Raw genomic sequence first — 12951 nt, 5'->3', positions numbered from 1 at the left:
ATATGAAACTGTTGCCCATTGGCATTCAGATCATGTCATCAACGTAACATATGAGTAAGTGATTAGGTCAAGGAAATCACACTGCTTCAGTACCGATATCTGACTATCCGAAAGGCTATTGATATTGTCAACATATCTAAACAGTCAAGCAAACATTTCCTTCGTCGTATTTCATGCTTTACATCTTGAAAGTACTCTGTCGTATCACAGCCGTACCATAAGGGCAACAACGACTACTACTCCAACTACGTTCCAGTTCTCCAGCCAGAAGAGCATCCAATACTCGTGGTTCGCACTCGTATTTTGTCTGGTTCAAAATGAGTTACTATATACACTTACTCAAGAGTAATCTTGGCGCCGAGATCCTCAAGCACCTTTTTGATCTTGTCGGCATCCTCCTTGGGGACGGACTCCTTGACCATCTTGGGGGCGGCGTCAACAATCTTCTTGGCGTCGACCAGAGACAGACCGAGCAGGGTCTTGATCTCCTTGATCACCTTAGGCTTGGCCTTGGCATCGTATGACTCCAGCTTGATGTTGAAGATGGTCTTCTCCTCGACGGGCTCGGGGGCGGCCTCCTCGGCAGCAGCGGCAGGTGCAGCGGCGGGGGCGGCTCCGGCGGCGGGGAAAGAGATATCGGGAATGTTGAGTCGGCTCTTGAGCTCGGTCACCAGAGACGAGGTTTCCAGCAGGTTGAGCTGGGCAATCTGGTCGACAATAGCGGTGATCTTGGGGTCCACGGGGGCGGCGGTGGAGTTGAATCTGTGTTAGTTGGAGCTGGGTGGGTTTTTTTGAAGCGTTTCGTCTTCAGATCAGTGCTTTTGTGAGTTGATGACATGATCTGGCTGGTGATCTGGCTTGATTTCAATGTCGAGAAAAACAATCAAGGAGTGAATCTCGCAATTAATACTCACCGAACACCAACTCGAGCCACACGGGCGACTCGAGCAACTCGAAGAGACATTCGAAGAGCAGACATTGTGCGGTTGTATGGGGTTGAGATGGACTCAGTGTAGACGCTGCTGTAGGTGAGTTTTCAAATTTTCAGGGTGCGTGACGGAGGGTTACCCGGCCTTGCTCTTGTACTGTGGTGTCCCAAACCTCCCAATCACTATACTTGTAGTCAGAGGGAGGGGGATTAGAGACGGGAAGAATAGACTCGTGCGCACATTTAGAGTTTGCCATAGAGCTGCAGAACACCATCTTCACTGGGCTTTGAAAAACACACAGCAGACGACAGCTCAGTGTGTGGAACAAGACGGAACCAAAATGACGTCGCGATTTTGTCTCGAGTGGTGAGTGATCAGAGAGAACTAGATAACGAGAGGACGAGAAATGATCGAGGACCAGCGCTAACCCAGCAACAACATGCTCTATCCGAGAGAGGATAAGGAGGATAGAAAGCTGCTGTTTGCATGCCGAAACTGTCCGTACACGGAGTTTGCATCCACTCCTCTGGTGTTCAAGCATCAGCTGATCACCAACATTGAGGAGACGGCCGGAGTGACAACCGGTATTGGAGCAGATCCCACTCTGCCTCGATCCGACAAGGAGTGTCCCAAGTGTCACGAGCACGATGTGGTCTTCTTCCAGTCGCAACAGAAGCGTGCGGAGACCACCATGATTCTGTTTTTTGTCTGCAACAACTGCAACAACATTTTCCGGTCTTAGAGGGGATTATTCGAGGGTTGTATATTATTGGTTCGTTAATGGATTATTTATGTTTTGACGTGAGCATCTGTGTGGAGGCGTAGGCGGTGGAGGGATAGGTGGCGGAGACCAAGTTGAGCTGTAACACAGGGGATTGGGAAGGGCGTGTGAGACTTTGTCTCATAAAATGGAGGAGGTCTGACGTTGGTTGGTATGGGGTGGAGATGACATTTTGAGGGCATACGACGATAGCTATGAGATTCTCTACTTGATCAAACACCGTCTTCTAGAACGGAACCTCAAGTTGATACAAACAAGAGTTGCTCCTTATCTCGAAATAGCACTTTGACATGTTATTTCTGGATGGCTGAATCTATGATGGAGTACAATAGTGACGAAGTAAGATAGTGATGAAGTATGGAGGCAAGCTCTATCCCCACAGAACAAGTACATACGGTACAAGTATTCGTACGAGTGCTGTAACTACATCTGTGACAACATTCATTCATTATCTATAATCATCGATAAATTACTTTCTTGGGCTTACTTGTACTCGCACTACAACCACTCCTTGTTTCCAAGCTACCCATCCCACACTACAGCTTGTGAATACCAAACATTTAAATACTATATACAAGCCATGGTTACGGTACGGGTACGGTAAGCACAGATTACAAGACTCGGGGAGCCAGAGAAGCGACCTTGGTGAAGCCTCGCTCTCGCACCTCCTTGGCAACGACTCCGTTGAGTCGGTTACCCACGGGCTCGTTGGCGTCGTTGATCAGCACACAGGCGTTGTCATCAAACTGGATGTAGGAGCCGTCGGGTCGTCGGATCTCCTTCTTGGTTCGCACAATGACAGCCCGCTTGATTTCACCCTTTCGGGCCTTCTGGGTGATGGAAGAGCCGTTAGGAATGGGTCGGGCCCGCTTGACGACACAAACAATCTTGTCGCCGACACCGGCGTAGTTCTTGGGTGACTTTCGCAGCACCTTGATGCACTCGACCAGCAGAGCACCAGAGTTGTCGATGCAGTTGATCAGAGACTTGAGGTACAACATGGTGAGTGAGGTTGTGTGTAGTTGTGTTAGATCCTAACTGAGATGTTGAAATCTGGGTGAAAAGTTGGATTCTCGAAACCTTAAATGACAGTGTGTATGAGCAGAGCATATGACTAAGGAGGGCGACAATTAGCGGAGCCCTGGAAGAGGATTAGGTCATGTGAGTTTTTTCCAGGTATTAATAATATAAAGCGCCTATTGAATATAATTGCCTGTTGAGATTGTGGGTTTGTCACTTAAATGGGGATGAGATCCATAAGTGAGATGTATGCTAAGAATTTGGGAAAAGAGTTGGCCAAAAAAAGTGGAACTTTGTTACAGTATTGTAGAGATCAGAAACATGAAGGAGTATGATACAGCATGGGTTCCAGACATGCTGGAGATAGGCTGTAAAATACATTGAGTACCAATTGGTCAGCTGAATTGATCCCGCTTACTAAAATTCAACCAATATACCTAACAAGTGGTTCCACTATCATATACTGGAACGTGCCAGCTATGTCAAGCTGGTACAAGTACGAGTACAGTATGTACAGTACCTGTAGCGCAGCTAAGCCACCGGAGCCGACGACACTCTTGCATCTCAAATATCTAAATCTCCACGGAACCAATCACTCTTGGTGATCATGATGTCATTGTAGGGTGTGTAAGTGTTTTCAGTACGAAGGGAAACGCCAGACACTAACTACAAGTACTGTACTTGTAGTGTTTCTGCTTCAGTTATCTCGCCTCGTTCTCTCTCAGCCCACGTGACTTGAAATACAGCCTCGGAATCCAGCGCCAATCAATCCTCAGCTCGACCAAACCCCGCGCCACGCGTAGATCACGTTAGTACAAGCGCATTTCATTTTACACGAATCTCGCAGTGCGTAAATACAGTTCGGAGCTTGTGAAGCCATGTCAACAACCAATAGTTGGGGTTGTATATAGGCGCGAGGGTAGATGACGTGAACAGCTTGCTTATAGGGTACTGTCAAATCCTCCGGGAGTATCTCTGATCTTCTTCCATATCACCTCAAACCCCTGACCATGTATGCTGTATGCTGTTTTCTCATTCCACTGTGTCTGACATCCACTCATATTTGCTGTGTTGGGAGAGCCAGCCAACCTTGTTTGCTTATCCCTGTTTTTCCAACTCAGCCTGTGGGCCTGTTTTTTCCAGAATTTAAACACACATTCCATGTGTAAATAGAGTGACTTGCGAGGTGATCGAGATATGGAATTGATGTATGGCACGTCCGCTGGATCGCAGAATTGCAATGGATCTATATCAGAGCACGTGCCATTGCTCCATAAAGACCAAAAGTGGACACTTTACCAGCGCGCCATTTATTTTAGCGGCTCTAAAAAGGACCCCCCTCCCTCTTCCGTGTCTCTCGGTTAGCTCATTGCTTACCAAAAGGGTAGCCAAGCAATAGTTCATGTAATGTGAACAGGTGGATTTATGCGCATGTTGCAGCGTACTGTGACATTTTCTCAAGGGGGCCGAAGAGGGTGTTTCGGGGACCAAAAAGAGGCGGGAAAGTCGCTGGATTAATCACGTGACCACGAACTTGGGTGGTGCCTTCTCAAATCCCCGCTCGATCACCCCAAACTCCTCATTGCTACGATACCTACACCAAAGAGCCCTTCTGGTTTCGGACCAGAAACTCTAATGTGGTTTTAAAGTTCTGGACACCGCCTCGTCAACTTAGCAAAGCCAGAAAATGCAAACTTGAAAATAGACGTCTACTTGTTCTTGTATTGTATCAGCAACGACCGGTTTTTTTTTTTCGAATCCGCGGTGAACCAAGCTACTCCGACCCTCAGCTTGCTCGTCCAACACTGCTCTCGACCTCGACACGACCACGGCCTCCACGCTCGCTAGTATTCCGTCGCCGTTTCCAAAAATAGATCTCAGCTCACAGACACCTCTTGTGACACGATCATAAACCACTCTTAACATCACGGAAAACAACGACCAAGAACACACACAACTAATCCATAATGCTGCACCTTCTGCCCCAGCTCGTGCTGCTCTGGCTGGCGACTTTTGTCGTCGCCGACATCTCCATCACATCTCCTAAACTCGGCCAGTCTTTCAAGGCCGGTGACACTATCAAAGTGTCGTGGGAAGACGACGGAGACAAGCCGCCTCTGGACGACCTCAAGGGCATCACAGTGACCCTGGTCACCGGAACCAGTAACACAGACCTCAACCCGCAGGGTCTCAAGCTCAAGGACGGTATTACTCCCGACTCCGACTCGGTGTCGGTTACTATCCCTGCCTCTGCCGGCGGAAACGGTTACTACACCATTCAGCTGTACGCGTTGCTGGCCAACGGAGGTTACACCATCCACTACACCAACTGGTTTGAGATGACCGGCCTTTCTGGCGCCACCAAGGCTCTTCAAGAAGACCCCGGACAACCCCCTGCTAAGCAAATTTCCGACTTGTCTGAGAAGGCCCAGGGTGACCTGATGGCCTCCCATACCGTGCCCTACGGCGAGCAATCCGGAACCATCAAGTACGCTCCCATGCAGATGCAGCCTGGCTCTACCATCACCGCTAAGAGCATGTCTCAGCGGTTCCCCACCTCCAGCTACACACCTTTCCTGAGCTTTGCACCTCCTCCCAAATGTACTTCCACCGATACTCCTGGTTGGTCGTACTCTCGAGGCTCTGCCACCAACATGGCTCCTCCTGCGCCCTACCCTTCTGCTCTTGGATGGTACGCCGCTTCGGCCAAGAGCCGAGCCACTCCTAGCCCCATGCCCACCGTGGAACACCACTCGGACCAAGCCAACACACAGCACAAGAAGCGATGGTTCGACACCGACGAATGGCTTGCTCCCAAAACCCGAAGCAGTTAGTTATTGGAATCAGCATAATGAAGGATGAGGACAATTAAGAAGGAGAGAAGAGAAGGATTGAGATAGGAAGTCTCGGCATGATGTGTACACGTCAAGGATATATAGATATTTATGGGAATGGAACATTGAAAATGAAAATGAAACTGTGGTAGGAGTGAGGCTCGTAATGTCAAGCTGTGAAACGTTCGTATTTCGGCAGACTGTTACGGCATCTATATATAGGTGTTACAGAGATACATGACAACTGTAGCTTTCAGGGGAAGGAGGGAAGAGATAGGGTCAGGGATCGGTGGAATGAAAAAGGAAGCAGAGGACAAGGAACTGTCGCGTTCTGGGTTTCTTCGGCATATACAAAAGTCGACTTCGGGGAAGATACCGAAAGGGAGGATAAAAAACATACGGTGTGAGATGCAACGGCATAGCTTCTTATGGATCGTAAACATCTATGGTATTTGTACTGTATATACTGTAATGATAAAGGATACTCACTGTGCCTGTATACTGTACCTGTCCTTATACAGGATACCACTGATTGCCTCTTTTGTTCCGTGCTTGTAGCATGTCTACACGTATATGGTGCTTGTATGAGGTAAGGACTGTACAAGAGGCTGGCGAGTGAACAGATGTGAGGTAGCTGTTGGCTGTACAGTGGGCTCGTTGGTTCGACAAGCCATTGAACGATTACATCATGTACAATCGAACTTGCCCTTTCTACCTGCACTTCCAAAAATTTTCTCATCTTGACATGACTATCTTGATTATCACCAACCACTAGATCAGTCCAACGGCAACCGCCCAATTAGTCGATAACTACCGAACCGTCGTAAACCACGCATTGCACAATTATCAAGCTCATGGCACAAGCTCACTTCCATCCCCAGCTGACATCTCCACACAACCCAAACGTCCACGGCTCTGGATCACCATTGGCCGATTAACGTGCATCGGCTCGTCCGGAACGTGCAACTTTGAGCTTTCTGTATAAGATGTGTTGGAAACGTGGGGGTAAAACTGTTTGACCAGGGGGTTGTTTGACACGTGGTTTTACTTCAATTCACTTGGCTGTTTCAGCTAATCGCTACAAGTACTCGTACTACGTACTGGTAGCTACCAGTTAGCTTGTCTTCCATACAGCTCGTACTTCCGCCAGTGTTATCTCACTGCATGTGTAAATCGCTCACAGGCAAGGTATACGGTCTCCCCGTACGGGCCGTGCACACAGTGTAGCTGCACATAATTCACTATCGCCACCGGCGGCCAAAGTCTCTGCACTCGCTCCACTTTTCAGCAGCTGTCTCCACCGGTTCAGCCCGCTCACACGTGAAGGTTGTGCCGACTGTATACTGGATTGCAGCTGCTTGTACTCGTATATACTGTGCTTGTAGCCTTTAGATAGCGCATGCGCGCAAATGTCGTCGATAAAATGAAACTAAATACAAGGACGGATTTTAACGGACATGTATCGATAGCCGGGGGGCTGGAGAGCCTTTCACGCCAGGGTTTACATGACGATTAATAGCTTCAATGTCTTGGCTATCAGTGGGTGCTGCACTTGAATAATGAGGCATTTGATTTCTCTTAACCACCAATTAATGAAGTCCATTACTATACCTCTTTGGAAGTACCCATCATCAATAACTGACTGCTTAAAACGTAGTCTATTACGAAACAGTGATCGTCAGTTTCTACACTACAGTAGCTACAAGTGTATACAATACAATAACATGTTCAATTGTCTATTATCACATTACTGTACAAATAAATAACCACCAATCAACTAGAAGAATCCGACTATCTGGGAGGGCGAAGTTACCTCATAGTTGTCAGTGGCGGTGGAGGTGTTGTTAAAATTCTGGTCCATGGACATGTAGAACCGCGACGAGTTAAGATCATCAAAGAGCGAGTCCTCAATGTTGGCCCACTCTTCGGCAATAAGCGACGGAAGCCCCAGAGTCGAGCCCAGGGTATCAAAGGTGGGGTCGTCAATGATCGGGTCCTCTAGAAAGGGAGGCTCCATCAGACCGTTGTTCTGAAACATGTTGTTGTCACCCTGCCACTCCATCTGCTGCTGCTGGTTGCCCTGGCCAATCTGGTCCTGAGACTGCGCTGCAGGAGCAGACATAGACTCCGGGCCTTGACCTTGGCGGTTGGCACGCTCCTCGGCAGCTCGAAGTTCGCTCTGCTCTCGGTCGTAGTTCTCCGACGTGATGTCTCGACCCCAGTCGTTTTTGGTAACCGACATGGTTGTGGGCTCTCGCATTTGAGGCGCGTAAGGACCCACAAACGTGTTGTCCCGGTGGCCCTCCTTCTCCAGCCGCTTGTACTCTTGAGCGTCAATGTACTGGGCGAGAACCTCCAGACGAGCACCTCGAAGAAGACCGACAATGACGGCATGACACTTCCAGGCAACATAGTACCGCTGCGAAAGAGATCGGACCCATCGGTGAGTTCTGATGGCAGCCTGAATCAACCGCTTGGGATCTCGGATCTTGTCGGGCGAATAGTCAAACGTCATGTCATTGTACTTTCGGTTGACGGCAGGAGTAATGATGGGCATGTCGCGCTCGGCTCGTCGAGTGTTGATCTCGTTCAGGTATGCAGAAATGCAAGTACCAAACGAGAAGGTGAAGTTTCGCAGGTTGACGAAATGCACATACCACATGAACCCAGAGAAGAGATGAGGTCGCTCCATAGCAGCCTGCATGATATCGCACATCTTAAGAGCACACGTAACCACCTTGGTCTTGACCTCGGCGGCGTCCATAAAGTTGCCGGCACACAGGTAGTAGCCAAGACGGAGACGCACTAGTGTCATGTACAGAGACAGCCGCTGGGCGGCAGCATGGCCGTCCACGGTGCGGTAGTCGCTGTCTCGGGACTCGGGTGCCTGTAGAGCCGACAGGATCTCCTCGTAGTAAGGGTTCATGTCGTTCTCAAATGCTTCCAGCTTGCGCTCAATGGCATCGAAGTACTCCTTGCCCATGGCCTGTGGAGAGGTGCCCATTCCATCGGGAGTAACATGCACTGTTGTTCGCAGCAGTCCCCGAACCACATCTAGAGAAATGAAGGCCCATCGCAGCTGCTTTCGTCGATGGTAAATGTGCTGCTCCTCGCCGGGTGACAGCAGGTCATCGGGCAGAGAGTGTCGCTCGAACAGAATGTCGGTATCCGAACACTCCAGAGGCAGAGAGGGAGGCAGAGCCAGCTCCATGGATCGATGGGCGTCCAGAGTGACAATGAAACCAAACAGCATTCTCCACAGATGAGCAATGGTTGGGGACACCTTGGAGAAGTGGCTGGGGTCCATATGCAGCCCCATAGAGATTGAGATCTGGATGATCAGACCGGTGAGGTTGCACGAGTCGCAGCCGTCGGCCGAGTCGCCGGCGTCGGGATCGCACATGGCCGTGATTTTGAGCAAACATAGCACCTGGAGTACCCGCAGGTTGGCCTTTCGCAGATAGCCGATGTGGTTGAGGCAGTTTTCGGCAATCTGAGAAAGCCCGGCTCCAAGGTACACGTCCGAGGTGTCTGCCGAGGCAGGAGGAGACGAGGCGGAGGAGCCGTCATTGTTTGAACCGCCAGTTGTGCTGTTAGAGTTGCCACCTACCAGGTACTCGGGAACCACCCAGTCAAAAGGGAGCGTAATTCGAGCCAGACGCAGAATCAGCAAAATCTGGGCCACCTGTCGCAGATCGACAGTCTTGACAGTGGCGGGGATCTCTCGGTTCAGAATGCGCTGCTTCTGGATGAAAAACTCGTCGAGACACTCGTAGAAGGATTTGGGAATGACCGTGTAGAAGAACCGGTTGACCGAGTTCATATACTTGTCGACCAGAAAGTACGTCAGGGGCTTGGGAGGGACTAGCTCCAGTACCTCGTAGATACCGTTCGGCGAGTCAAATGGGAAAGACTTGGAAATGTCTCCACAGTCCATGGTCGAGCAAGATGACGAGGTGGAGGCCGGAGTCTTGTCCATGGGCGACGCAGCCGCATTGAAAGCACCGCCGCCATTGGCGTGGCTGTTTGTGCTTCCCGGCGCACTGGTGCCTCCGTAATGGCTGCCAGCCCCTACAAACGAGCCTCGGCCGACCCGGTACTTTTGCGGCAAGTCGGTAAATATGTTTTTGTGGCGCATAAGTACAGGTGCGTTCTTGTCCTTGATGTAGTTTTGTTTCTTGGCCTCGTACACCTGTTTGGAGAACCGCTGCAGGTGCTCGTTTTCCGAAAAGAAGGACATGGACGAGAAGGGTCCAAACAACTGCTGGCGCGCGGGCTTCATGCACAGCGAGAATTTCGACGAAATGCCAATATATTTGGTGTCTGTGGCGGTCCGGGTGACCACCTGGTGCAGCATGTCAGCCGACGATTTGAATGCGGAGGACGGCGACGACATGGACGGCGAGGGCGTATCTCCGATCGGCGGCAGGTGTTTCTTGGCCGATCCACGTCGAGGCGAGTTTTCGTTGGGGGGCGTTCTGCCCGGAGTGGCTGAGGCTGCGGACGATTTTCGCACCGCTTGGTTGACGGGCGTAGCAGGGTCGTTTGTATTGATGGTTAGGCCGTTGGGCTTGTGATGCTGCTGAGCGTGGTGCTGCTGTTGCAGGTGCTGGTGTTGATGTTGGTTGAGCGCGTGGAACTGCTGTTGTTGATGTGCTTGCTGGGGCATGTGCTGTTGCTGTTGCTGGGGGACATGTCGCATGGTTTGTTGCTGTTGGTGCTGCTGCTGCTGCTGCTGCTGTTGGGGGATGTGTTGCTGTTGCTGGGGAGGAAGAGACTGGAACTCCTGCTTGACCACGTCCTTCAGCTCTTTGGTCTCGCCCTTGAGCTCGTTCTGTTCCAGCAGTTGCTGGTGCATCTTGGTGAGCTCGGCGACAGACTTCTTGGGCCGGCCACGGGGCTTCTTGGAGCCCGAGTTGGCCGCGCTTCCTCCTCCAGGAGCGCTCGTTGGTGCCACCATGGACTCGTCGCTGGGGATGGGCATGTCTCTGTCCTGGGGCGACGCGCTGCGGTTCATGTCATAGCGACAGAGATGGGCGGCGTTGGCGGCCTTGCAGGTGGAGCACGGCAGATTGCGGTCGCACTTCATCTTTCGTTTACGGCAAATAAGACACGAAAATGTGACTCTTGACCGTTTCTTGGGCGGCTGGCCCGAGGGCTCGGTTCTTGCCTTATGTTTCTGGTCGTCTTCAAAGTCGTTCATGGATGCTGCGGGTGCGGGGCACGACTAACGCCAGGAGAGGTATGGGCGAGGTTTTGTGTTGCAAGAGACGGTGGTGCAATTATCGACAAGTCAAGTCACGATCATGACGTAGACCAAACGGTCTCGACTCGACTGCACATGCGCTAATCTAAATTAGCGTAAAGCAGCGGGGTAAGTTTGAGAGAGCAAAACTCTGTCGATCTTTTCTTGACCCAAAGTAAGGTGGGTATAAATGGGGTGACTGGGTGGCCGTGGGGGGCACGGGGAGATTCCCAGGTTTCCGCAGGATGTGCGTGTGTTGCTTTTGCGTCCAAAAAAATAAGTCGAACGGGCGGCTAGCCCCTTCACACTCACAACCACACGCTCGTATCTAAGACCTGTCGCTAACACCTTTTTTGTGCGCTATTTATGACATGCTGAGTTTAAAACAAACAAAATACAAGAGACAATGTCGAGCACTCAAGGTTAACCACTGTAACACCAGAAAGAGGTATAGGACGGCTGATAAAGCTACGATTTTCGCATGGAAATGGAAGAAAGAGAAAGGAAGGTCGCACAGACATCCACACGCGGTCACCGCGGGGAGCGTGCACGCCATTAGAACCGACCCACGTCTCGGCACGCTACATTGCCACCCCCTACCCAGCACCTGGCACATGTAGCTCTGTTTTCAAGCGCAAACTTTTACCGCAAAGTCAAGTGCACATGAGGGCTGCAAGGAGCCCTTTAAGCGGTAAGTAGCGACCGGACCTTTTGTTGTATTCCGTTTTGCTCTTTTTTCATTTCGCCCTTTACCGTTCAGATAAATGAAAGCAGGTAGAGTTGAGTTGGGCTGGCACACGAGGCCGAGGCTGTGTCGCCAAACTCGCCGGTCGCCGTTGGCTCACATCCACCATCGAGAGCGAGAGAGGGAGAGCGAGCGAGCCTCATCGGCTATCGGCCCGGGTGTGCAAAGACAGAGACTACATAGTGTCTTCCTCAACGCACTAGTTAGGATACAAGTGCCACTATGGTGCAGTCTTGAATATCATGTTTGCTAGTCCAAAGGTCGACTTTCTGCAGAAGCCGTGAGACGAGCCAGGCCATTGCAACAGTATATACGACATGCGTGGTGCACGCCACAGATGTGAGATCGAGGCTGGCAGACAAGACATCCACACCAGCACTCGGTCAGCACCTCTCCTCCAGCACAGCAGTTCAGTCGCCGTGCTTCCGTGAGACCGTATTCCCAGCTGTTTCACCAACGCATGCGGCATTTAATTTGCCTTTCGATACGCTGGGATGGTGGATTGTGTGATGGGAGAGCCTGAATGCAGCAACTACAAGGACCACAACGGCGTGTGCTGGGGGGCCTCTGGCCCGAGAGCAGCGGCAGAAAGGCCAAGTCGCGTTCGAGATTTGATTTCAATTTCGATTCTCTCAGTTTAGCACCAACCTCGGCTCCAGCCGCGTCTCTCGCACTAGAAGTAGCTACTTTCCCCATCCTAGGTGGCCCACCAGTATAGTTTGGGCTCCCGCACCCTTGGAAGCCATCCGAATTAGCCCTATGTGGAAATGCAACGGAAGCGTAAAGGAAGCCATGAGGTTGTCTTTTTGCTTAGATATCTCTGCTTCGTTAAATGGAACCTTTTCTCGATCTGGGACGCGATCGGAGCTGTAGATGGCGATGCAGTGGTCCCAACATGTTTTGGAAACAACCAGCCGACTCCCCAAGCCGAGACGACTACAGCCGTGGTCTCCGAATAGGCCTACCGTCATGTGTGACATCACCTGATATACTCAACGTTCAAACTCAAGATCAGAGATTGTCATTGGTATCGATGTGAGTTTGGTGAGTCCGATGCTTCCGGTGGCACATCCAAGAGATGAGCAGTACATACTGTAGACCCTACGGCTCTTGGAATTGCACCAATGCTGTGGTTGAATGAACGGAGCTGATTAAAAGACGACTGCTGCGAAATCTCACCACATCTGTTTCCAAATTTCAACTCATATAGCAGCCGTATTTCCTTGGGCGTGCCGGAAAGAAGCCGATAGGGAAAGCACAACTCTGCAGACGTGCACTTGGGCTGCACAATGTGCTGCTCCAGGGACCACCGAACACTGGAGGAAGCTGTCGGATCAATTATCCGAAGAAGAAGCCGTTTTTCCGACCCTTCTGCAGCCCGGCCCTATTCCGAGGGG

The 12951-nt window shown here is 50.9% G+C and overlaps 6 protein-coding genes across 6 annotated transcripts; 2 read left to right on the top strand and 4 right to left on the bottom strand.

The window, feature by feature from the left end:
- Positions 1-335: 335 nt before the first annotated feature.
- On the bottom strand, positions 336-979 carry YALI1_F23368g (mitochondrial 54S ribosomal protein bL12m; the record flags this gene model as incomplete). The annotated part of the gene is made up of 2 exons (XM_505541.3): positions 336-762; positions 915-979. 2 exons carry the CDS (start codon positions 977-979, stop codon positions 336-338), a joined length of 492 nt encoding a protein of 163 aa, XP_505541.1.
- A 290-nt stretch (positions 980-1269) lies between these two features.
- Positions 1270-1671, top strand: YALI1_F23364g (uncharacterized protein; the record flags this gene model as incomplete). The annotated part of the gene is made up of 2 exons (XM_505540.3): positions 1270-1295; positions 1362-1671. 2 exons carry the CDS (start codon positions 1270-1272, stop codon positions 1669-1671), a joined length of 336 nt encoding a protein of 111 aa, XP_505540.2.
- Positions 1672-2321: 650 nt separating this feature from the next.
- YALI1_F23351g (mitochondrial 54S ribosomal protein uL14m) lies at positions 2322-2711 on the bottom strand (the record flags this gene model as incomplete). Its single annotated transcript, XM_505539.3, has 1 exon — positions 2322-2711. One exon carries the CDS (start codon positions 2709-2711, stop codon positions 2322-2324), a length of 390 nt encoding a protein of 129 aa, XP_505539.1.
- Positions 2712-4697: 1986 nt separating this feature from the next.
- Positions 4698-5564, top strand: YALI1_F23331g (uncharacterized protein; the record flags this gene model as incomplete). Its single annotated transcript, XM_505538.3, has 1 exon — positions 4698-5564. The coding sequence occupies one exon, from the start codon at positions 4698-4700 to the stop codon at positions 5562-5564; it is 867 nt and encodes a 288-aa protein (XP_505538.1).
- Positions 5565-5817: 253 nt separating this feature from the next.
- On the bottom strand, positions 5818-6303 carry YALI1_F23315g (uncharacterized protein; the record flags this gene model as incomplete). Its single annotated transcript, XM_068283423.1, has 1 exon — positions 5818-6303. One exon carries the CDS (start codon positions 6301-6303, stop codon positions 5818-5820), a length of 486 nt encoding a protein of 161 aa, XP_068139524.1.
- A 1038-nt stretch (positions 6304-7341) lies between these two features.
- On the bottom strand, positions 7342-10767 carry YALI1_F23270g (uncharacterized protein; the record flags this gene model as incomplete). Its single annotated transcript, XM_505537.3, has 1 exon — positions 7342-10767. One exon carries the CDS (start codon positions 10765-10767, stop codon positions 7342-7344), a length of 3426 nt encoding a protein of 1141 aa, XP_505537.3.
- Positions 10768-12951: the final 2184 nt, after the last annotated feature.

Source organism: Yarrowia lipolytica, chromosome 1F, assembly GCF_001761485.1.
Source record: "Yarrowia lipolytica chromosome 1F, complete sequence".
Classification (NCBI taxonomy): Eukaryota; Fungi; Ascomycota; class Dipodascomycetes; order Dipodascales; genus Yarrowia; species Yarrowia lipolytica.
The sequence above is the reverse complement of the archived record's forward strand: the minus strand, read 5'-3'. Positions and strand labels throughout refer to the sequence as shown.